This window comes from Xenopus laevis, chromosome 8S, assembly GCF_017654675.1.
Source record: "Xenopus laevis strain J_2021 chromosome 8S, Xenopus_laevis_v10.1, whole genome shotgun sequence".
NCBI classification, from domain to species: domain Eukaryota; kingdom Metazoa; phylum Chordata; class Amphibia; order Anura; family Pipidae; genus Xenopus; species Xenopus laevis.
In genome coordinates, this window is record NC_054386.1 from 85,250,293 (window position 1) to 85,276,010 (window position 25,718).

At 40.0% G+C, this 25,718-nt stretch overlaps 2 protein-coding genes across 2 annotated transcripts; both read right to left on the minus strand.

The window, feature by feature from the left end:
- Positions 1-3,208, minus strand: LOC108700278 (N-acetyllactosaminide beta-1,3-N-acetylglucosaminyltransferase 2). Its single transcript, XM_018233333.2, has 2 exons — positions 3,114-3,208; positions 1-1,452 (listed from the first exon to the last, which is right to left on the minus strand). The coding sequence occupies exons 1-2, from the start codon at positions 3,144-3,146 to the stop codon at positions 253-255; spliced, it is 1,233 nt and encodes a 410-aa protein (XP_018088822.1). The 5' UTR covers positions 3,147-3,208; the 3' UTR covers positions 1-252.
- Positions 3,209-9,382: 6,174 nt separating this feature from the next.
- Positions 9,383-24,059, minus strand: prss16.S (serine protease 16 S homeolog). Its single transcript, XM_018233334.2, has 12 exons — positions 23,870-24,059; positions 19,807-19,988; positions 18,357-18,456; positions 17,258-17,387; positions 15,648-15,771; positions 14,680-14,757; positions 13,016-13,063; positions 12,482-12,748; positions 12,261-12,402; positions 11,200-11,379; positions 9,929-10,074; positions 9,383-9,830 (listed from the first exon to the last, which is right to left on the minus strand). Exons 1-12 carry the CDS (start codon positions 23,934-23,936, stop codon positions 9,771-9,773), a joined length of 1,524 nt encoding a protein of 507 aa, XP_018088823.1. The 5' UTR covers positions 23,937-24,059; the 3' UTR covers positions 9,383-9,770.
- Positions 24,060-25,718: the final 1,659 nt, after the last annotated feature.

Below are 25,718 nucleotides of genomic sequence, written 5' to 3' on the forward strand. Positions count from 1 at the left end.
TTTAAAATAAAAGCTCTGTATTGTTTTTTATTGAAAGGGATGGGCTTTACAGATTTTTAATACAAACCAGTTTTATTTGGCTTATGTTGAACAACAGTATAGATTATCTCTTTTAATAAAAGACACAGCAAAGTGTTTGACAAGAGGGGCAATGCATACAGTAGGAAGCTGGGATGGAAGTTCTGGAGTTGCAATATGAATTCAACAGCAAATGTATGAGAGGAATCTGCAATCAAATTAGCTGACCTTGTCTCAGGAATGTTGCACGTGGTCCCTGAGTTTGTTCCACATCTGCAGTATCTCTTGTGGGTTTTTCTTATGCACTAATAGGAGATGCTTTTTGGAGCAACAAGGATACTTCTGCCTCACAGGAATTTCAAATGTCCGAAATCCAGGATGTCCTGTGGGCTTCATTCCCAGAGCCATAAAACACATCCCAGTATAAACGTCATCAATGGGGAAAGGAGTCACAAAATGAGCTACCAGATACAGCCATGGAGTCAAGGCACCAGAAAACACATACCCTCCTCCCCCTGCATATGGTGGGTATGACCCTGCATAGTATGAATGAGGAATATAGTACTTGCTACGTGGGTCACGAAACGGTTTTGCTGAGGACACCACATGACCCATATATAAAGCCTGATTCTGGTGCCCACCTAGCAGGGTCAGCTCCTGCACAATTTCTGATGTCCTTACAAATACATCATCATCCCCCTTTAAAATGTACCTGGCCTCTGGGCAGCGAAGCCTGGCCCAGCCCAGGAACAGCTGGTCCTTCAATGTCAAATTAAAGAAGGTATCTAAAAAATCCCACTGGAGTAAATCATGAGACTGTCCATTTTCATACCATATTAGTGACGAGAGGTCCTGACCTGGAGCTACACCCAATAAAAAGACAAGCCTCACATATAGACCACCATAACTCCTTTCTGTTCCCCAGCTGCTCCTCACTGCCTGTCTCTGGGCAAAGTTTTGTGGAGAGGATTTGATCGCCAACAGTAGAAAAGTCCTGTTGTGTGAGCACTTATCTGGCTGATCTATAATGAGATGATATTCTCTGCAGCCTCCATGTTGAAGGAAAAGCTGAAGAGGTTCTGGATAAGTTGCAAGATCTTTTAATGGTTCCTTTGGTGTCTTGCATGTCCAAGCTCTCGTGTCTTTTGAGTCCAAAAGGTGCTGTTCATTTGTGTTCCAATAGGAGTCTGAAGTGACAAGTAGTCTCCTTAATTTATTTGCCATGTCATGGAGGGTATCCATGGAAACATCCTCCTGGCCTTGTAGAGGTTCCAGAATTAAAAGAGGGTTCCTGAGTGGTTCAGATGGAGTAGGTGGTAGTTCACTGAATATTGGAAGCTCATCCATGATATCAAAATAGATTTTTAACCCAACTAATGTCAAAATGGCAGTGATGGAAACAAAGAACTTCCTGCATCTTACCATTGTTTTTAGCTGTGTAGAAAGTTAAAACAATGCGAAACTTAGTTTGGAAACATCAGCAAAAATAAACATTTTAACTTCCTCGACAAATGTATGTGCGCAAATTAATACATATTTCTATTATTATAATACACAAGATCCTTGAATATCCTGTAAATTATATCTTAAAAACCACTAAATGTACTAAAACTTGTGTTTTGTGATATTAAAATTCACCCCAGCGTCCTAGAACCTCACTTGCCTTTTTTTCCACCCAAAAAATAAAACACTCAATCACGGATGAAACAAAAGCAATTGATGCAAAATAATGTAAGCAAGCTAACAAACTCACTGGCATTTTCTTCCATCTTTCACCCTCAGTGGATAATAAATGTGCCCCCACAAGTGCAAGTGTAGACTGTAAGTCAGGAGTGCCCATACTTTACTAATGTGGGGTTTACTTTTAGTGATATTGTCCCATTATGATCTACATCCATAATATCACTGTTAGCATTCTGTTCCATGGAAAATATTACTTAAAGGGGAACTCCACAAAAACATGACTTAAGATTTTTGAAAAGTAAACATAATTTCTAGCAACTTTGCAATATACATCATTTAAAAAATATGCAGACTTTTCATGATTTTTAATGGTTTCTGACAGTTCCCTAAGCCTAGCCTCCTGCTCTCCTGCTGATCTGTCTGACTACTTTGCTGAGCTGGCTGACTACTGTTACTTTGTATCAACAGCTGTCTGTCCTCAGCCTGCATCCTCCAAACCCCACAATTCCCTGCACATATGATTTCAATAAGGAAAGGAACATCACAGTGCAATGCATTGTGGGTTATGTAGTTCCTGCATGCTGTCTGTAAGCTGTGGAGAAGTTGTTACAATTTGTAACATCAGTGTTTAGTCCCTCCTTCCCTGCCAGGAATGATGCAGAAAGAGAAGAACTGTTAAACAGCTGGATTTCAGCATAGAAAATGGCATTTATTAATACTTTTTGAAGAAACAGGTAACTGTGATGGGTATATTAGTTTCTGTGTTATGTGTGCCTCTTTATCAAATTTTGGTTTGGAAGCCGGAGTTCCCCTTTAAATATTATATTGATGAGAACTGATATTACTAAATTCAAAAAACAACTATTTATGTAGCCGTAACAGAATAAATATCTGAATGTAAAGAATGAAACAGGAGGTGATTTAGACAAGCTGTTTGTTGACAGTGTCTTGAGATCTACTGATCACCAGCTCAAGGTCTAATGGTAGATCCCCATCCAACTTTTGGACACCCCTGATATAAGTGTTACAGGTACAGGGACCCATCCTTCTGTGTCTATTAACACATGACAATGAATTTTTGGATCCATGATCACAAAGTTTGTTACCCCTGTCCATACTATTCATGTCTAGTAAAAATCTACAGAGCAGCAGATACAAATAGCACATACTGTACATACAAAGTTCAGCAGTACTGTGAAACCATGACTGTCGATACATTTATACAGTACATAAATAATTGAATCCTGTCATTTTGTTTTACTGTTTTCAGTAAAAGGTACTGCAAATTATAAAACTTCTTTTGGGAATTTGGATTTACATTAAGCCTGGAACAATCAGGGAGTTTAATAGGTGAAAAACGTGCTATAACAATAGCCTGCACTATTACCAAATACACATTCTGCCCAACTTACCTTGCAGTGAAACGGTACAGATATTTCCAGCATCTGTTCTCTGATATCCCTTACTGCCACTCCCTGCTGTCTATCCCTGAGAGTCTCTGCCCTCCTCCTCCTTCTCCTATTGTTTACAAGAATACATTATTATCACAGGAGCAGAATCATCCCTCCCTTGTCCCTGTATCAGGCTCATGTTGTAGCGCTCAGAATGAAATAGGAGAGAATAACACAATGTCTCTGTTCTAACAGGTAAATATTAGTTTTGAGGTACAATATGTACAATTATATCCTATAGTGAAGCATTTAAAACACATCCAAAACAACATGCAATGGTTTACCTAAGAAGCAGTTTAAAAAACTGATACATTGCCAGGCAGTTACAGTATTCACACTGGGATCGTGAAGGATTCCCAGCAGTTTTTTTCCCCACAGGTTCCTCACAGCCAGAAAGTGTTTCACGAACTGACATATTTCTCAAAGCAGATTAATGTGTTAAATTGGAAAAATATATTAGGGGCCCTCTCCAGTGACGTCACCAGGTAGTGACGTCACTGTAGAGCGCTCCATCGATCAACACAAGGAAAAGAACGCTGCTAGGAGTTCTAAAAGCGGAGTTCATGGCAGCCATCTTCTAGTTAGCGCTCTTCTTCCTGTAGTCATCGGCGGTAGTGCGGCTCTTCTAGCTGGAGTTTCTAGATGTGTCCCTGAATTGTCAAGTGATTTGGTGACTGTACTGTACACAACTTTGAAGGTTTCCATCATTACTGATATAGAGCTGCTGAACCTATTTGATGGTACAAGTTCAGTATCACCTTTCAATAAATTTTTAGTAGATGTAGATCAGTGATCCCCAACCAGTAGCTCGTGAGTAACATGTTGCTCTCCAACCCCTTGGATGTTGCTCCCAGTGGCCTCAAAGCAGGAGCTTATTTTTGAATTCCAGTCTTGGAAACAAGTTTTAATTGCATAAAACCCAAGTATAGTGCCAAGAAGAGACTCCTGTAGGCTGCCAGTCCACATAGGGACTACCAAATAGCCAATCGCAACCCTTATTTGTTACCCCAATGGACTTTTCCATGCTTGTGTTGCTCCCCAAATCTTTTTACATTTAAATGTGGCTCACCAGTAAAAAAGGTTGGGGAACCCTGATGTAGATAATGACATTTTGAGACAATTTGCAATTGGTATTCATTTTTTATTATTTGTAGTTTTTGTGTTATTTAGTTTTTTATTCAGCACCTCTCTCAGCTTTGCAATTTCAGCCAACTGTTTGCTAGGGTCCAAATTACCCTAGCAACCATGCGTTGATTTGAATAAGAGACTGGAATATGAACAGCAGAGGCCTGAATAGAAATACGAGTAATAAAAAATTGCAAAACCAATACATTTGTAGTCTTACAGAGCATTATTGCTTTAGGTGGGGTCAGTGACGGCCCATTTGAAAGCTGGAAAGAGTTTTAATTTAAAAAATGCAAATAATTTAAAAACTATAAATAATGACAACCAATTGAAAAGTTGCTTAGAATTATCCATTCTATAACTTACTAAAAGTTACCTTAAAGGTGAACCACCTCTTTAAGATGGGAGTTGGGAATTGTAAGAAAGAAAGCAAAGAACAGACCAAACAAAACCAAAACACTGTTACCAAACAATAAGTCAGAAAACTCTGTTAGGAAAATATTTACTTTTATTGCTCTCTTTTTGTTACACTTTTGTTTACCTTCGCTTAAGGTGTTTTATACCTTTATTGTGTTTCTGTTTATTTTCTGTTGCCTTTTCTGGCTCCTGTCTTTTTTTTCACAGTTTATCTTTCAACTTTTTTTCAAGTTTCTTCACCTAGCTTCTTTTCAGCCCCATTATCTTATTTTAACTGCTCTCTGATCTCTACCAGCTCCTTCATTTCCAATTTCTGATGCCTTCTCTTTTTCCTCTTTTGCTCCCCAGTCCTGAGTTCTTGCTTTTGGCTTCTTTCTTCTCTATTTAAATGGAGCAGTAAAGATTCCTTATATTTCATACAAGTCAAGTAACTCTTAAAGGAGAAGGAAAGCTACTGAAGCAGTTTATTGCCAATAGATTAGCCACAATAGTGCAAGCTATAACACTATATTTATTCTGTAGAATGCTTTATCATACCTGAGTAAACAGCTCTTGTAGTGTTCTCTGTTTGTTTAGGACAGCAGCTGTCATATTGGCTTGGTGTGACATCACTTCCTGCCTGAGTCTCTCCCTGATCTCTCATAGCTCTGGGCTCAGATTACAGCAGGGAGGGGAGGAGGGAGGAGCAAACTGAGCATGCTCAAGGACGTGCCCTGGAGGTTTAAGCTGAAAACAAGAAGTCTGATACAGAAGCCCATGTGTACACAATAGAAGGAAAGAAATGCTGTGTTTCTTTTGACAGAGGACTCAGAGCAGCATTACTTTGATGTTTACTGGTGTATTTATATAGACCTTTCTGAAAAAGCTTACTTAATTTTAGCCTTTAGTGGAACCTCAATTTTACAACCCCTGATTTTCAATTTTACAACTCCCTAGTTGAAGTACACAAAAAATAGCTGGAAATTCAAATTTTTTTCATTCGAAAATTCACCTGGACCTTTGATAAATCTGCCCCTAGAAGTTCAATCAACTTCCTATTCGAGTTGTGAGTATATTCAAGTTTATTAGAATGAAAAACAATTCCAAATTCGACCTTTGATAAATATGCCCATAAGTCAGCTGTTTGAAACTCGAAAAATATCCGTAAAAGTGCAATGGAATCAAATACTCAAATTAATCTTTGTTCTGTGTAAGAAAGGAACAGTAACATGAAATTGTTTTAGTAATACAAATGTTATACTGTGTTGCCCTACACTGGTAAAACTGCTGTGTTTGCTTCAGAAACATTACTTTTGTTTATATAAATAAGCTGCTGTGTAGCAATGGGGGCAGCCATTGAAAGGAGAAAAGGCTCAGGTTACACAGCAGATAGCAGATAGGCTCTGTAGAACATAATGGTGTTATCTGTTATCCACTATTTAACCTGGGCCATATAGTCAATTTCCACCATTGCTACACAGCAGCTTGTTTATATGAACTATAGAATGACTATGAAGATTTTCATTCATCCAGATCATGGTATATCTAATATAAGTAATTCTAAAACACGATACACAATCTAATAAACACATATATTAAACCATGTACGTGGTCAGACCATACGTATTCAGAAATAAAATTTAATTTTAATTTAACTTGAGTGCCTTGGGTCTATGGAAAGAATATTGTCGTTTGGACCTGGCAAGGCCTTTCCAACAAGCCCCAGGTGATATGCACCATGAAATATCATTATAAGAGGCTTTTGGTACTATGTTACAGAAGCAGGTAAGAGTGCTGAGAGTCTAGTGCAGGGGTCCCCAAACTTTTTTACCTGGGAGCCACATTGAAATGTAAAAAGAGTTGAGGAGCAACACAAGCATGAAAAAGTCCATTGGGGTGCCAAATAAGGGCTGTGATTGGCTATTTGGTAGCCCCTATATGGACTGGCAACCTACAAGAGGCTCCACTTGGGACTATACTTAGTTTTTATGCAATTAAAACTTGCTTTCAAGCATAGAATTCACAAAATAAGCACCTGCTTTGAGGACCCTGAGAGCAACATGTTGTTTAGAAGCTACTGGTTGGGGATCAGTGGTCTAGTGGCTTGGCTGGGCCTGACTTTCTGGATTAATCCAGGATAACAGGATCCTGTAAATGAGGAATAGATATTATCATTAGTGATGGGCGAATAAATTTGGCTGGCACAAATTTGCAGCGGCGAATATATTTGCGAATCTCCCGTGAAAATTTGCCGGTGTCAATTTCCAATTTTCACTATTTGTTCGTGAAAACGTTCGAATTGCTCGATTTTTTCGTGAAAACGTTCAAATTGCTAGTGTTTTTGTGAAACCATTCGAATTGCTCGATTTTTTTGTGAAAACTTTCTAATTGCTCGGTTTTTTAGTAAAAACTATTTTTTGGTGAAAACGATCTAATTGCTCGATTTTTTAGTAAAAACGTTTGAATTGCTTGATTATTTAGGGAAAACATTCGAATTGCTCGATTTTTTTGTGAAAGCGTTCAAATTGCTCGATTTTTTTGTTAAAATCTAGGGATGGGCAAAAATTAGCTGAAAAAATGACGCCCATAGACTTGTAGAACGTAAAAAAAATTTTGACACCCATAGACTTTAATGGCCGTCGGCGACATTTCGCAGGCGGCAAACTTTTGGCTAGAAGAAACAGGTAAAATTCGCCCATCCCTAGTGAAAACGTTCGAATAGCACAATTTTTTCGTGAAAACTTTCGAATTTCATGATTTTTTCGTGAACTTTTCCGATTTCATGATTTTTCACCAATTTTTCGCCCATCACTAATTATCATAGTATACACAAGTGGTTTAAGGCAGGTAAGGTTAGTGAGCAAGGGCAGCTCAGTGCCCAAGTTTATGAAAATCAGTGTAGTTTGTATCCCTCAGACAATACAGGCCTAGTGCAAGGACAACAGTGAAAAAGGACCCGGGATATTCACTCTATTCCTGGCTGGCATTCACTCAGGTGCCTACATCTAACACGGTTGATATTGTTTTGGATAGAGCTCCATAGAAGTATGGTATTTTGCAGATGTTGTCACCTTCTGCTAATATTACAACGATCAGCTGTTATTCAATAAAGTTCCTGGTCGTTGTTTAAAAACCACTGATTTATTCAACCTGAGAGTTCTAATTCAACTATACCCTTCCTACACTATAATAATAATAATATATATGGAGCATCAGAAGAGTTGCTTGTAAGCTAAATCTGCAGGTCAGTGATCCCCAACTAGTGGCTCATGAGCAACATGTTGCTCCCCAACCCCTTGGGCTCAAAGCAGGTGCTTATTTTTGAATTCCTGGCTTGAAGGAAAATATTGGTTGCATAAAAACCAGGTTAACTATCAAACAGGGCTCCAGGTTTTTCCTGGTTGCAATGGTCATTTTTTCTGTGTGCAAGCTCTGGAGATTTTATCCAATCAAGCAAGCACGTAAATGTAAACTTGACATTACAATAGGGAAAGAACCTTCGGGGGTTATTTATCAAAGTCCGAATTTATCTCAATATTTTCTGCTACAAACTCCGATCAAATCCGCTCTGTTTTTTTACGCTTATTTATTATAAAATTTTACCCAAAATATGCTTTGCGGGGGGAAATCTGTTTTTCGGGGGTTTTTTTTAAATTTTTCATCCAGTTTTCACGTTTTTCTTTTTTCACCCAAAAAACAGCGCACATCGAAAAACCTTTGGTACTTCTCCCATTGACTTTTCAGATTCGGACGTTTCCATCCCATCCCCAGGATAAGTTCCAAAAAATTTGTGATTTTTTTTATAATTTACATTAAAAAATCAGGGATTTTCGTGATTTTTGCATTCGGGAGTTTAGTAAATAAACCCCTTCATGTTAGAGAGGAAAATGCAAATCAGTAAAAACAAAATAGTATAAATTAATTAGCTTTATTGAAATCCTTTGGGTATTAAAGAGTATAATAGCATAGACATTTCTGACTAGACAGGAGCACAGAGCTTTCAGCATCGTAGACTTAAAGGGATCCTGTCATCGGAAAACATGTTTTTTCCAAACGTATCAGTTAATAGTGCTACTCCAGCAGAATTCTGCACTGAATCCATTTCTCAAAAGAGCAAACAGATTTTTTTATATTCAATTTTGAAATCTGACATGAGGCTAGACATTTTGTCAATTTCCCAGCTGCCCCTGGTCATGTGACTTGTGCCTGCACTTTAGGAGAGAAATGCTTTCTGCCAGGCTGCTGTTTTTCCTTCTCAATGTAACTGAATGTGTCTCAGTGGGACCTGGATTTTACTATTGAGTGTTGTTCTTAGATCTACCAGGCAGCTGTTATCTTGTGTTAGGGAGCTGCTATCTGGTTACCTTCCCATTGTTCTTTTGTTTGGCTGCTGGGGGGGAAAAGGGAGGGGGTGATATCACTCTAACTTGGAGTACAGCAGTAAAGAGTGATTGAAGTTTATCAGAGCACAAGTCACATGGCTTGGGGCAGCTGGGAAATTGTCAATATGTCTAGCCCCATGTCAGATTTCAAAATTGAATATAAAAAAAATCTGTTTGCTCTTTTGAGAAATGGATTTCAGCGCAAACTTCTGCTGGAGCAGCACTATTAACTGATTCATTTTGAAAAATTTTTTTTTTCCCATGACAGTATCCCTTTAAGGTGTCCATAAAGCCTTAATTATTTTTTCATTCATTTTTCCTTTTTCACATTGATTTATGAAATCATGGCTTACAACATTTTGTTGCAGTATTTTTCTATCATACATTTATGCAAGAGCAATTTTCTCCATAATATGCAGACTAAGCACACGACAGTTTTCCTCGGTTCCGTTAACACATCTGCTCCAGAGGATGGCATTTCATTAATATAAGTTAAAACCGTTTTTTAAACTTTTTTTTCTTTTAAGTTACCATTATTGCTCCAATTCCAAAATATAAAAATAAAAGCATTACATTTCAGGCATCACAAAATATCTACACGATTAGGAAAATAAAAACTCATTTCTAGGGCATTTGCCATTTTTTTTTCTTTTGGTATGTTCTTCATGTAAGCTCTGGACCTCCGGTTGTGGTGACTAGCACGCAGGATTTACGATCAGCCTCTCAGCTCTTGCTGTGCGGATTTTAACCAAGTGGCCACCTGTGTGGCAATTTCCTGCGGGAGAAAGGTACATGACAGCACACAGTTAGATCATTTATTGATTTACAAATAATAAATACAATTATGGAGCAGTTGATTATATTTACTCTCACCTTTCTGGCTTCCTGCAGGGATAGTGGGTCACTGGTTTGGGATGGTTTCATGTTTGCACAGTGAGACGTGCCGTTGATTAAGATGGCGATTTCTGAGCGTGACTGATTCTTAAGCACACTAAGAGCATGCCATGGATCAACATCACCTACAGATCAGCATGGGAAGAGGAATGAGTACATTTATGTTGGCGCTCTAAAATACATGATAATAATAAATGATGACGATAGTACTAAATAGCTGTAGTAGTACTTCTATAACAGCAATACCCTCGTAGAAATGGTTTATCACAATCAGAGATAATATCTGACAGCAGGGTCGGACTGGGCTGGTGGGACACTGGGAAAAAATCCGGTGGCCCTCGGATCTTGTGCGCCCAGCCAGCCCAAATCCGCTCCCTGTGTCTCTGCCTCTCTTCCTGTAGCGGCAAAAAAACTTTAAGTGAGTGCGGGTGCATGCCCACACGAGCAGCTGGTTGGGGACGGTCGCAGCAAATAAGCAAATCACGTGCATGCGCATGCAAGCGGCGGAGGGTGGCCCTGAGGCCCCAGGCCCCCCCGTCCGAACCTGTCTTGACTGCTAAAATGACTCCTAGTAAATTGATCAATATGTCTTTCCAACTTTCTTTTATGGACTGTGGCATATAGGTCTTTTTGGCAGAAAACAGCAGTTTATAAAATGGCTTTGTCTGTCTACCTTCACTCCTGATAGCAGTGAAATGTACCCCATATTGGATGTGAATGAAATAGAGGCAGGCAGACCTCTGGGCCAAAAAGTGCATTGTGCATACAGCTTCCCAGTTTGCACTTTCCTCTATTGTCTTGTTAGTAGAATCCCCTTCACATTCTATAAAATGAATCGGAGAGGGCCTGAACAGAAAGTTTTTTTTTTAATAAATAAGCATAGATTTGAGGTTGGTTAATTTTTTCAAATGGAAAGAAAAATGTACAAAATGGAATTTTGATAAACAATTCTTTAAGTGCTCTATTGCCCTAATGCAGGGGTCCCCAACCTTTTTTTCCTGTGAGCCACATTCAAAAATAAAAAGAGTTGGAGAGCAACACAGGCATGAAAGAAGTTCCTGGGGTGCCAAATAAGGGCTGTGATTGAATTGAATAGATTTGGTGGCCCATGCTCTGTTAAAGGCTCATTCATAAAGATATTGCTGCTATTACTGCCCTAAAACACATTAAGCCATAGCTTGCAAAAATATTGTCCTCTGTACAATTTAGCTGGAAGACAGGAAATAACTGTTAAACAAATAAGCCTTTACCATTAACAAAGATGATCCTGCTTGATTTGGGTCGATCAGCCCCATAGAACTCATTGGTGAATTGCACTGACTGAAGAACAGACTCTGTAGGGACCTGGAAAATCTGGGAACAGAGGTCAAGCTGGGACTTCAGGGTGATGAGAGGGGAGAATGGACAGGAGGGGTCCTCACAGGTTTGATCTGAAGAAGAGAAGGCAAAATGTAAGGCAAATGTCACAAGAAAAAGGAGGTTAAGAGACATATTTATCAACGGTCAAATTTATGGGAGTTTATAGAAACTCGAAATTTTGAAAAAAACGACCAATTGAAAAAACTTTTTTTTTTTCAAAAGTCCACCAAACGACTCCAAATTGATTGTAGGAGGTCCCCCATAGGCTAAAACACAAATTCGGCAGGTTTTAGATGGCGAATAGTCAAATTTGAATTCTTAAAGGGACAGTACATGATAAATTTTGAAATTCAACTTTTTTTTAAATTTGAATCAAATTTGGGCTGTTCCCTAGTCGGATTACCTTTAAGATTAAGAGACACAAAATATGCTGTATTAAAGGGGTGGTTCATCTTTAAGTTAACTTTTAGTATGTTATAGAATGGCCAATTTTAAGCAACTTTTACATTTTTCATTTTTTTTATTTTTTTATAGTTTTTGAATTATTTGCCTTCTTCTGGCTCTTTACAGCTTTCAAATGGGGTCACTGACCTCATCTAAAAACAAATGCTCTGTAAGGCTACACACTTCTTGTTATTGCTACTTACTCATCTTTCTATGCAGGCCTCTCCTATTCATATTCCAGTCTCTTATATGGTTGTTAGGGTAATATGGACCCTAGCAACAAGAATACTGAAACTGCAAACAGGAGAGCTTGCTGAATAAAAAGCTAAATAACTCAAGAACCATAGATAATAAAAAAAATGAAAACCAATTGCAAATTGTCTCAGGATATCACTCTCTATATCATACTGAAAAATAAATTAAAGGTGAACAACTCCTTTAAGTTAGCCACCAATATTAGTACAAATTAATGTGCACAAATGCTCTTTCCCCATACAAAGGTACTTACAGTATCCAAACTCTGTGCATGTCTGGTAGTACCATTGTCGCTCGCCAACCCCAATTAGACTGAGTTTGGTGCTGCTTAGATCTGCCACAGATTTGGCATGGGAGTTAGAGATACAGCTCAGACCCATGGAGTTCATATACATCTGGAGAAAAAAAACCTGAATTATTATTTTTTTTTTTATAGAGGGAGCACTTGCTTGCCATTCATTTCTTAAAACTCACCCTGTTTACGGATCGCAAGCCGTCATATGCAGAGTTGTCTTTGATGCTCATTAGCTGGCAGATGTATTGCACGTTGCTAACTGGTGACATCCCATTATATTGCACTGCCCCCATAAATATGTCTGCCAGATTTCCAACGAATTCGGAGTAATCATCAGAACCCTGCAGAGATCCACAGGAATAGAAGTCTTTCTCCATTTGAGTGACGTTTCCCTTCTGGAGTAGCGAATCAACAGCCTGAAAGCCTTTTTTTACTGCATCCAAGCACTGCAGGATTGTAAATCAGTTTATTGAAGGCAGTCAGACCCATACAGATCAAAACTTTGAATGGGGTTAACTATTTTTTGGTATCATCTGTTATATGCAACCATTTTATTAAATCATGAAAAAAATAAATTCCTTGTAGGATTAGTGTGATCACATTTGTATCTGCGTTTGTATCATTCTCTTTAGGTTTGCGAGACCTTGCTAGCACTGCACAGTTCTATATACTAGTCCCAAATATGAGAAAATATACTTGATTTTGTCCTTTACCTTTTCAGATCCACCAATAACTGGGTCTGCAAGGCTCAATGCAACCACCTGAAACACCAAAGAAAAAGATTTCTGTAATTGTGACCATATGATAATTGTGTAAGCACGGTCCACTCTTAGTGTGTGTGGGTTGTGTTTTGTGGGCACATCTTTCCCACAAGTCTGTGTTGTCAATATAAGCACATTTTAGCAATAGTCACTGCTGGATGAGATTTTATATAAAGAAGTCAGACCATCAGGTTCTATTGTGGCACTTTAAGGGTGGTGACACACGCTAAGATTCGAGGAGATTAGTCGTCCAGCGACAAATTGCCTCTTCTTTGGACGACTAATCTCCCCTTAATGCCTTCCCGCCGGCTACAATGTAAATCGCCGGTGGGAGGTCACTCGGAACGCTTTGTTTTCCAAATTCGCCCGAAATTGCCTCACAAGGAAACGGTGGGAGACTTCGGAAAAAGATTCGTTCCGAGTGCCATTGTAGAGTGGAAATCGCCGACGGGAAGGCATTTAGCGGAGATTAGTCGCCCAAAGAGGAGGCAATTCGTCGCTGGGCGGCTAATCTCCCCGAATCTTAGCATGTCACCACCCTTACAAATATGCCTCAATATCTGTACTAAACAGATTTTGCAAAAATATGGAAACAATGGCACTGGGTGCAACTATGTGCAAAGAGCAGCTTTAGAAATGTATACATGGCATTTTTTTCATGAATATGTAGGGGCCCATAGGGGTTAGTCTGCCCCTATGGCTTTAAGGCCCCTCCCTTTCCTTAGTGTGATTGGCCAAGAGGTGTTATGACAACTTCCTGCCACACTGCACTATAGTGTGTGTAAGGAGTGGCCTCTTCCTCTTTGGCCTCTGGATGGTGATCCGGCTGGATGGGTGTTCAGGGGGGCCTGGGTACAGCTAGGCCCAGAAAGGCCCATGTGCTTTGGAGAAGAAGTCGGGGTCCAGGCAACCCCGTGAATGTGGTCAGCTACAGTAGGGCAGACTTGTAATAGTCTCTCTAGGAGAGAAAGAGCAGCTGAAGCTCCAACAAGGATTTGCAGCAGGGAGTAGCTTCCCAGAGGCTCTGTGTGATTGTCTCAAGTGCAGGGACCTCAGTGAAGAGGGACTGTAGGGTAGAGGCTGCTTCGTGACAACTCCCTGGAGGGAATGGTTGCACTGATGTACTGCAAATGCTTAATGGACTTCTGCTTCTGCTGAATTACCTATTACCTGAAGCTCTGAGTGAGTTATATGTGCCTCTCCATATGCTGTTTCTATCTATAAGCTCTTTGTGAGTCAGTTTCTGTGTGAGCTGTATAGTATTTGTCTTGTGCTAAAACCTCATCTCCTGCGGGAGTAAACCTGTGGTCATTGTCTCTGACTAATAAACCGTTTGTTTGTTTGCACCAAAGAACCTCCTGGCGCCCAAGTTTCTCTTTTTGTGTACAGTAGCCTGGTGGGTTGTAGTTCCACTACACCATAAAGGGAGAGCTTCCACTTAGCGAAGGCCCTGACCCTGTGTGTAAGTCGCAGTGTGGCCCATGCTTATAACCAATTGTGTCAAGATTGCCCAAATAGGTGCTACACATAGACTGCAGCTGATTTTGTGCAACCATAATACGAAGTGACCAGAGAGAAAGTGTTTGTAGGCTTGACTAGCCAGTGGTAGGACTTACTTTGTTATAACCTGTGAAGTCCAGTTCTGCTCGAACCGGCGCAGAGGAAGCCACTGCTGCATATACTAAATGAGGGAACTGCAAGAAAACAGTGATTTAATAAATGTACAAATATGCTACATATTTTTAATATTCAATCTTAATTTCAATTATTCAATTTTAATATTCAATATGCTACAAATTTTTAATATTCAAACATTTCAGAGTGGTATGGTGACCACAACTCTACTGGATTATAATTATACAAAAAAAATACCCTGCCATAGACAATACTGAGAATGTGCTCTGCTTAAACACATGTAGCAAAGCCAATTAATACTATTGTCTATTTTGCAGCCATGACAAGTAACTGCCACTAGGAGCTCTATTTTGTTGAATTGAAATAATGAGCTTTGTTTAAACAAAAGCTGCGGCCTTTGTTAGACAAAAGATGAGGAAAAGCTCATTATTCAGAGGTCTTTTGGCTAGAATGGTATATTGTTTTACCAGTGACTTGGTACAACAATGAAATTGAAAAGTGAAAGTAGTTTTACTTTTAGTTTTTGTTCTGAAATAAAACAAACTGTAGATATTGCTTAAATAAAACTATGTTTAGTACAAACCCTATTCATTAAACTGTTGCTGAAAAATTGGGTTTAATGCCACTTTAGAGGGCAAGTAAAACATGTTTAATTTTCTACCTTCTCCAGTGTCTTGGCATTCATAACTAGCTTTGAGCGTTCACTTTTCATCTAACCATTCCCTGTTAGTCTGGTTCAAACTAATATCATTGCTACAAAAAGGCGATCAATTAAGTCCTGGAGTACAGTATGTATGAATGAAACCACTTGGATGTGTGCATTCTTTCCCACAAACTAGTTACCCAGCTCTTATATAAAAGAAGAGAATAGTCATAGTAATAGCACATTAGCGCTTCTGATTTGCAGGAGGAGGTTTAAAAACCATGTCATTATATTTTTTGGACTGACCTTCAGTCTGAACCAAGCAGAGAGGGACCCAGGATAAGAGCCTCCAAAGCAGATCCAGGTATTTTGGCGTGTTAAGTTGTATTTCTGAGAAATAAACATGTGAAAAGATGCCAGATCTGCAAGCCTATAGAAGACAGAACGAAGAAACTTAAAGTATCAGCGACTCTCCAGTTGAACTATTATATCATATAATATATAATAGTAATGATAATGTGATGGAGAAGTTATACTATCCTGATGTCCATAGCATAGTTGCACTGATGACTGTGTACTATAAAAAGGAGGGAGGGATTAACTGATGGTAGGTAATTAGCAGGAACACGCAGGCAAGTGCCTGATAGATGTGTATAAGGAATAAGTAAACAGTAAGTTAAGAAAATATATTTTCAGCAAGGAGAGAGCGGTTTGACTTCCCAAATGCATATTAGGAGAAAGCTAGAAGCAGATTATATGGTATTTTTGGTATAAGCAAGATAAGAGAGGTAAGTGAAGAGGTAGGTAGCCCAAAATCTGCATTTTATAAACAAGAAATCGGTGTCCATTAGCAAAGTAGATAGGATCACTGTTCACCATTCAGAGGGAGAGAGTCCTTCTGCATGTGTTTGAGCAGGCCTGGGTTAGACACTGATGTTCTTATTAGGGTTTGGTCACCAGAGGGAGAAAAAGGAAAATGCCCCAGAAAAGTTCTAAAAGGGTCTGACCAAAGGGTACAAAAAGGAGCAGATACCAAGGCCTGGTGTGCAGAATGGGAAGGGATTTGGCCAGAGAGCACCTTTGAGGAGAAACTAGTGTGATTCAAGTGAGTAAGAAGGCTAAGACTTTGTAGGGTCTGGTAGTTGTGTGAGCTAGATCAGGTTAGTAAGAATGGGCAGCTTAAAGCCTCACTGAGGAGTGTGTGGGAGTAGCTTCCCTGGGGGTACCCCACAAGGTAGGATGACAAAGTAAAGGACCAGGGTAGTGTAGACTCTGGAAATATTCAGCAAAGACGAAGGAAATGTTGGTACTGATTGGAGTGCCTAGTAAGTCATGGACTCAGTTCTGTACATGGAAACTTGTTGACAGGTTCCCCAGAGTGGCACAGGTGTGAGAGTAAATACTTTGGAAAGGGTTGTGAATAACACGCTGAATATTTGTGTAACTGAGCATTGAACTACCTTTGGGAATACCTGGATTGTAAAATCTGTGTGAACAGTTGATATAAAGTATTAACAAGCTGGTGTGTGATAGTGTAAACATCTTGGTCTCCTTGAGGAACAGTGATTAAAATAATCACAGTTAAATAACAGTGATTTATGACTCCCGGCACCCGTGTTCTATATCCTGTGTTAATTTGGGTAATGATGTCTGAGGGCATTACCCCCTACAAGTAGTAGGTGCCTCTATATTACACTAGACATTAAGCCCGTTAAATTAACGGGCGCTAGAACATATGTAGAAAATTCGCCAGAGACGGTCCGTGGGGCACAAGCGCAGTAGCGCAATCCCACGGACACAGGGACTGGACGCAGAGACACTTCAACTTTATTATATAGGATAGGATTGTGTGTATAGAGGAAGTGTTCCACCTGTGTGCCTGGTGTAGGAGAAAGTTTTTGCAGTGTACTACTCACGCTTGCTGACTGGATAGGAACTTTATATTCTCCAGTGTCAGCCCATCAGGGTTAATGCTGGATCCATAATATCGATGCTCAAGAGACACCAGCAAGGCTCTGTGGGTCTGCGCCAACTCAATGTGTTCACCTACACCAAAGAGACTTTCAGTAAATACTTTTCCTGTATCTTCTCATTACAAGTTAAGAGCAATAGGCATGTCTTTCAATAAAAACTAGAAACACAATAACAAGTTATACCCTCCTTATCCCTTCATTGTAGAGTGACAACCCTGACATTCCACTTCAATGCCTTCTTTATATTCCTGCACCTCTAACCTTAGAATTGTAGCACTGGCATAATTTCTGTCAAAATATACGGACTGTCTCTGGGTCTTCCATACAATCTGCCACCATGCAATGCAAAAACATCCCTTTACCATACCCCAAAAACATTGCTTTCCCATTTCTACAGTTGCTCATTGAAGGCCCCCTGCAACTTCCCTCACCTTAGGGTAGAACTCCACAATCGTTTTTTGTCGGATCGACGTCCACCAAAAAAAAAACACACACAACAAGACGGATGGAGTCACATGCGTCAAGATATAATTGGACTGAATGAAAACAACTACACGGTCCAACTGTCGGATGAAGACGCTGCTTTTTCCGTCCACACCCAACAGTCGTGTTGCGTCGGATGTAATGTATTTTTTACCTGCGACTTTTCCATCTGACTTGTCGTGTTCGTTTTGTTGGCGGGCATCGATCCGACAAAAGACGCTCGTAGAGTTCTCCCCTCCCCTGCTACTTCTCACTATTTGTGGACATTATGGAACACTATATACCCTTTACATAGATTGGCCAAATTCCCCTTTGTAACCTAAATTTGGTATTTTTGTTCGTTGTCATTAGAATTATCAATATGCATCCCTTTTGCGTTCCTTCTCTCTGCAAAATGTAACCAGAAGCATTGGGAATATGCTCCATGTACTCTGACTTGAGTGTGACCACTAGGCATCTCCTCACTAGACTGAAAACAATGGTGATTCTGGCTGAATATTCTATCTAGGCTAGCAACAGTGATCTGTAAAAGAACATGAATAAGGCATGGGGTACATACCAGATAGGACAGAAAACTCAGATAATGAGCTCTCCCCTCCAATATACAGGAAAACAGGCCCATCGGGGTGATTCCAGTACTGTTCATTTATCCAGTACCTCTGTTGAGAGGGAAACACAGAATACGTTGGGACAGAAGAAAATTAGAGAAGGAACAATTAGTCTTCAGGTAAAACCACAGAAAAATGGGTGCACATGATTCAGATTATAATAGTTTCTTCCTAGACATAACTAGATAATGAAAGGGACAGTAATTAGTATAACGTTATTTCATTTATACTTCAAAATCCCGTGAATTGTGATCCCAGCTATGGGATTAATGTTTCCTGCAATTCAGGAGTGTCCATACTTTACTACTGTGAGGTCTTCTATTAGTGATGTTGTCCCATTATGATCTACATCCATAAAAGCATTGTTAGCATTATGTTCCATGGAAAATATTACTTAAATATTATATTGATTGATAAAAGAATTCTCTGTATATTGATATATTCAAGAAACAACTATTTCTTATGTAAACTTAGAATAAATATCTGAGTTAAACAGCTGTTTGTTGACAGTGTCTTGAGATCTACTGATCACCAACTAAAGGTCTACCAGTGGATCCAGATCTAGCTTTTGGAAACCCCTGCTCTATTTCCGTCTGAACTATGTGTGCCAAAGATTCTTTGGTACACGAATTTTAAACTTGTGTGCGCATTTTTAAAACCTCTGTACTCAAAACAGAATAAATATAAAATTTGGTGTTTACACACAAAATTCTTTGTGCACAGCACAATTAGTTTTGTGCACTGGCCCCAAAATGCAACAGATGCAACACTGTGGATGTGATTTATTACAGTATGTGGAATGCTTGGGACCTGGGGTATTAAGCATAAGGGATTTTTCTAGTTTAGATCAACATACCTTAAGTTTACTAAATAAACCCAATTGGATTGTTATGGCACCAATATGGATGTATGCAACTTAGAATCAAGAAAAAATAACCAGTTGGAAATTGTCTCAAAATATCTATCCCTACATCATACTAAAAGTTAACCCCTTTAAAATGTTAGAATATCAGAATATTTTAATGCTGCTTCACTATAGCATGGCACAGATTTACAATGAATATGCATGTCCTAATGTTTCATGAATTGTAAACCCAAAATTATGATTCATGTCATGAGTGTTGGGCACTATTGATTCTGACCAATACGTTAGCAGTCATGTGGCTGGGCTTTGCCTGCTGGTCTATCTGCTATCTTTAACCAACCTAATACATGGAGATGTTCATCCGATACAGAAAAAAAATAAGGATGCAGGTCTGGTTTGGGAATAAATAGGCTGTTATTTCAGATACACAGAGGCCCAAACAGTCTCCGCCATCCCACTAAATAGTGACTTTCTATGGCATCTTCTAGCAGTCGCTCTGACATTTGCCAGAACCCAGTTGAACACTAGGAGCTCACCTGATTGTAAGTGGCATTGTTAAGTCTGTTGAAGTGGTCCAGAGGTTGGACAATATAGGATTCAACTGAAGGAGTGTTGGGGAAGGCCCCTTTTGGCATCCACCGATTAGTATAGAAGGATTTAAACTGTTCTGTTTCCTTTAATTGGTGCAATTTCTTCCTAATCTGTCGCCCATTCCATGCTTTGGGGATACAATAGAAAGTGCAAATGAAGTTTAGTAATTATACTAGACAGTGGTCAAACTTGCAGTACAGTGTTTATAAAGAGCTATTTACACGGCATCAACTCCTATTCTACCACTGAATATGAGGATCAGAAATATTTTGTAACCTCCCAAACAGTACAGTTAATATAAGATTATGTGCCCCTGCTGTAAATTATCACAGTAGATTTAAATCATAGAGGAGACAACTGAGCTGTGGGCTGGCTATCCCTCACTTAAATTAAGGTTTCAGACAATTTTTTTAAATTATTTTATTAGTAAGTGCATTTATAAAGGCTGTATATTATTCTATATAATTATGTCGTCACAACATCTCCCACACTTATTGGTATCTGATAGGTTCCTTAGACTACAAGCTCCACTGGGGTAGGGACCATTGTCAGTTATGTATAATCTCTGTTAAAATTTGTGGGATATGTGAGCGAAATATAAAGGATAGAGATCTGAAAAATCCTTTTCTTGTACTGCAAAATTAATGGGGAAAAAAAAGAGTAAATCTGGTGCTATCTGCAAAACAGGTTAAAGGGGAACTATATTTTTGCACAATAAAAGGAAAGGTAATTCAACAGTGGCGTAACTACCATGTAGCAGACCCTGTGGTTGGAGGGAGGACCGTGATACAGAGGGGCATGGGTCTGCCCTATGGTTGTCCCCCACACCAGTGCAAAGAAATCCACAGCTCATCTGCCAGCTGCTTAAATTACTTGCTGCAGTTGAGAGGCCTACCAGGGGGTGAATATCGGGGGGCTTCGAGCACGTGCTGGGGCCCCCTGAAAATAAAAATTTTTTGTGAGTGGGCCCGGTAGCTCATAGTAACACCACTATAATTCCAGGCAACTTTTCGTTAGTGATGGGCAAATAAGTGTAGTTTCGCTGAAAAATTAGGGAATATACCACAAAATCTGCAAAACGGCGAAAAAATTCATGAAACGAATTGAAGTCAATGGGCGTGTAAATAATTTTGATGCACGTCAATTTTGACGCAAGCGACAATTTTTATTCGCGCAACTACTTGGTCCAAATGCATTAAAGTCAATGGGCATCTGAATAATTTGACGTGCGACAATTTTTATGCGTGAACCAATCTTGACGCGGCAGATTTTTGCCTGCAAATTGTCACCACAGTTTTGCGAATTAATTTGCTTGCGGCGAAACGTGGAAATTCGATGCGAATTCGAGTCTGGCGAATTTATTCGCCCATCACTACTTCATGTTCATTAAAAATAGTGAGTTTTCAAGTAAATTTTAAATGGAATCAGAGTTGCAAAGTAGTTTCTCCCCAATCTGGTTTATGCTATAATGAGTCAGGACAGAGTGCAGATAATAGAACTGAAACCGCAAATAACTAAATCTTTTTTAGGGCAGAGACACACGATCAGATTTGGGGAGATTAGTCAACTGGCGACAAATCTCCTCTTCTTTGGGTCATCTAATCTCCCCGAAACTGCCTTCCCGCCGGCTAGAATGAAAATTGGGATGGCACACGGAGCGCTTCGTTTTCCGAAGTCACCCAAAGTTGCCTGACGAGGAAACTTCAGACGACTTCGGAAAACGAAGGGCTCCGATTGCCATCCCGCCGGGCGACTAATCTCCCCGAATCTGAATTCTATATGTTAGAAAGTTACATTACATTTACTTTCATTTTGCAGGGGAAAAAAATGTTGAGTGTTGAGTCCAAACACTTGGTTAGTATGACGCTATACATGTTTCACTCTGCAAGGGCTTGCCCCTGATGGTATGTGACACTGAACTAAATTTGAGACACACTCTAAAGGAGAAAGAGAATACTTTACTGTGTACACGTGCTACAGCATGCTTACTGCTGTGTTATAAACATGTATACAACTTTACTGGCCATATACCAGTCTCTTGTGCAAAAGAAGTGTGTTCATCCTAAAACTGGATGTGCCACCTTGCATGAGTATTGCAGTTGAAACCTGGAATTCAACAAGCCTGGCAAACACTTTATTTATTAAGCTCCAAATACCCGAAATCTGAAAAAATCAGATTTTTCTGACCTTGAAAAAAAAATCTTAATTTTTCTGGATTTATTAAAGTCCAATGGTATCAAAACTCTGAATCCGAAAACCCGGCATTTCAAATCTCTTGGGGTCCTGTATTAGTCAATGGGGAAGGTCCCAGTGTCTGCACTGCTGTCACTGATGGGCGAATTTTTTCGCCTTGTTTTGCCAAAAAAATGACGCCCGTAGACTTGTATGGCATTGTGCGTCAAAATAAAAAGAACAAATTCGCTGCATGACAAAAAATGGGTGTCGGCGACATTTGCCGGTGGCTAATTGGTGGCGAAACTAAACGGGTCAAATTCAGCCATCCCTAGAAAACTCTGAAAAATGTGTGGTTTTTGCGGAAAAGTCTGAAGATTTCTGACTTTTCGGGCAAAGGTCCGAACCTATTTTTTTGAATGATAACGAAGGTCCATTCTGGAATTCGGAGTTGCTCATATTTTTATCTTACTTACTTAGAAATACTGAGATAAATTTGGAGCTTGATAAATAACCCCCCCCTAGTACTTGCATTACATGTAATACATGCATTACACGTAGATGCTGAGTTTGCTGAGAATTGTAGTTTGTGAACAGCTGAAGAGTCACATAGGAGTAAGATATCTCCACCTTTCTGTGATGCTGCTCTGCCGCTAAAATGATCTTTATCAAGTTTCCTGTGAATGTAGAGTGTATGATAAATTCACTTCTCTATTCTACTTCTGTCTGTTTGGCTCATGGGCTGGCCTCTCACAGACTGTACCTAATTAGATCACCAAAAATAACTGGTGCTTCTATTATTAAAGGGGTTGTTCACCTTCAAACAACTAGTTGTTTTCAGATAAATCACCAGAAATAACGACTTTTTCCCAATTGCATTCTATTTTCTGTGTTGCTGTTTTTCTAATATTGAATTGTAAAGTGTTATTTTTCACCTTCTAAAGCAGCTCTGGGGGGGGGTCGCCGACCCTTTAGGGCTGGGACACACTGGGCGATTTGGGGAGATTAAGTCGCCTGGCGACTAATCGCCGCGACTTTCCACGACCAATCTTCCTCGAATGCCTCCCCTCGCTCTGCGCCTGGCTAAAATGAAAAATCGGCTGCGCTAATCACACGCGGCGATTCATTTTCCGAAGTCGCCCGAAGTTTCCTCGTGAGGCAACTTCGGGCGACTTCGGAAAACGAATCGCCGCGTGTGATTAGCGCAGGCGATTTTTATTTTAGCCAGGCGCAGAGCGAAGGGAGGCATTCGGGGAGAAAATTCGCGGCGATTAGTCGCCAGGCGACTAAATCTCCCCAAATCGCCCAGTGTGTCCCAGCCCTTAAACTGTCCTAAATTGATACATTTATAGGATACATTTCTTATCTTTGTCCCTGCTGAGCAGACTCCCTGAGTTTCATTACAGGAAGCTGTTAGAATTGATACAATAGTTGCTAATATTCCAGAGATGCTGCTGAGAAATGGATCAACTAAATGTTGCAAAATTGTAACAGTTCAGAGTCTGCACCTGAATTACTGAGCTGCCAGAGAAACACCAGAGACAGGGACATTCAACTTTAAACTTAGATTTTGGAAAAACTGTAAAAAATAAATAATGGAAAGTAATTAAAAAAATAGTCTTTATTTCTGGGGAACAATCTGAAAACAACTGAACTGAAAAAAAGTGTTTGGAAGGTGAGCAAGCCCTTTAAGAAAGCTACTAATGTATATCGCTCAGCAATATTTAGGGTACTGGGCTCTTTTGGATGCAGAACAGGTCACTTTATATAAGTCTCATACTAAACACTGTTTGATTCCCCTTAAATGCAACACATGTATATTCTAAATGTACTTACCCCCCTCAGTTCCCCCCAGAAGGGCCAGTAGTAGGAGCAGGGAGAGCTGCAGCCACAAACCGGCCATTGCACTGCAGTTTCTCAGAACAGAAACGGAAACCAAGCAATTCTCCTACTCTCAGCTCAGAACTGCATGGGGAAGCATGAGCTATCACATGACTACTGGGGAAATGAATCACATGGCTTTAGTAACTTCTGATTGGCTCTCTCTCCTGCTGGCTCAGCTCTCATCGCTTACAAGTAAACAGCAGTCCCGTGACTAAAAGAATTAACTCGGTTGCAGTTGTTGTAATCGCAAACAAAGTGTCATTTAGCAGTTGTACACACTGTGCACTATGTGAATTCAAATGTAATAATACAATCTTTTGTAGGTAGGTATTATTCTAGCATTTCAATTTGTTGATTGAAAAAACAAAAAAAAACCTTTTATTCATTAATATTATTAATATTAATTACATATTTTTATCTATTGCGAAAATACACTGTCAATGAAAAATGTGTCCCACTATACTATGCTCTGTAGAACAAATGGAAGTAAATTTCTACTTGACTTAAAGGGATACCGTTATGGGACATTTTTAAAAAAAACAAAAAAAACGCATCCGTTAATTCTGCACTGAAATCCATTTCTCAAACTGATTTATTTTTGAAATTTGACATGGGGCTAGACATATTGCCAGTTTCCCAGCTGCCCCCAGTCATGTGACCTGTGCTCTGATAAACTTCAGTCACTCTTTACTGTAGTACTGCAAATTGGAGTGATATCACACACCCCCAGCAGCCTAAAGGTGGCCATACACGGAGAGATCCGCTCGTTTGGCGATGTCGCCAAATGAGCGGATCTCTCTCCGATACGCCCACCTTAAGGTGGGCAATATCGGGCTGATCCGATCATGGGCCCTAGGGCCCAACGATCGGATCCTAACGCATGGGAAACGGGGGTCAGATCACGGGACCACATCAACGAACAAATGCGTCCGTGATCTGACGGGATTTTTTGTCCCATCCGACTTTTGGCCAGATCTCGATCGGGAGTGGTTTGCCTTCTTCATCACACATGGGGCAGGGTAAGATCTCCTCTCATGGCCCTGCTGGTCTCAGAATAAAGACTGGTGCCCAGTGCAGGCAAATCCTCAGGGCAGTAAAGTGACACTGAGTCAGGAGATCATGAGTGAGATAAAGAGTGTGACTTTTGCAAGTGGCTCTATAAAGCCCAGGACATCAGGAAGGCTGCGGCTTCAAATAAAGAGCTAAAGGACACTGAGCTGGAGATAAAAGAGACAATGGAGCAGATAAAGGCCTGGGGGGAATTCTATGCCCATAAGGACAGGTTTAAGGAGATGGGGGGGGGGCAATAAAGAACTGCCAAGTGGCATTCTGAATCACATGATTGAGAACTTGACTCAAAATGCCTCCCATGACGATGTTCTGGTTACTGCCCCTGATAAAATGTCATGTGACAATGCTGTGACTGGAATGAATGAAATGGATGAGAGTGGTAGGTAGGGTTGCCACCTGGCCGGTATTTTACCGGCGTAGCTGGTAAAACACCTGCCAAGGCCGGGGCCAGTATTACAAATTTACTGGCAATGTCGTTGCCGGTAATTTGTAATAACCTTTAAAAAAAAACCTTGGACCGCCCACAATCTGCTCAGAACTTATATTTTTTCAGGCTTCTGGCCATTGTGCATGTTGCTCCACCTCCTTTTGTGCCACCGTGTGGCTCCGCACCCTTTTGTTCCCGCCCCCCCACTGGCCAGTAATTTTTTTTTTTAGAAAAGGTGGCAACCTTAGTGGTGGGGGGTTAAGGATGGAGGAAGAAAGGTCTGTGGTGGCTGATCGGAATGCT

Coding starts and splice junctions, on each gene's coding strand:
- LOC108700278 (XM_018233333.2), bottom strand. CDS start 3,146: ATGCTGGAAATATCTGTACCGTTTCACTGCAAG. Junction 1,453..3,113: donor CTGTACCGTTTCACTGCAAG/GTAAGTTGGGCA, acceptor CTTTCTACACAG/CTAAAAACAATGGTAAGATG.
- prss16.S (XM_018233334.2), bottom strand. CDS start 23,936: ATGGCCGGTTTGTGGCTGCAGCTCTCCCTGCTCCTACTACTGGCCCTT. Junction 12,749..13,015: donor TTATTGGTGGATCTGAAAAG/GTAAAGGACAAA, acceptor ACAATCCTGCAG/TGCTTGGATGCAGTAAAAAA. Junction 9,831..9,928: donor CCCTGCAGGAAGCCAGAAAG/GTGAGAGTAAAT, acceptor TTTCTCCCGCAG/GAAATTGCCACACAGGTGGC.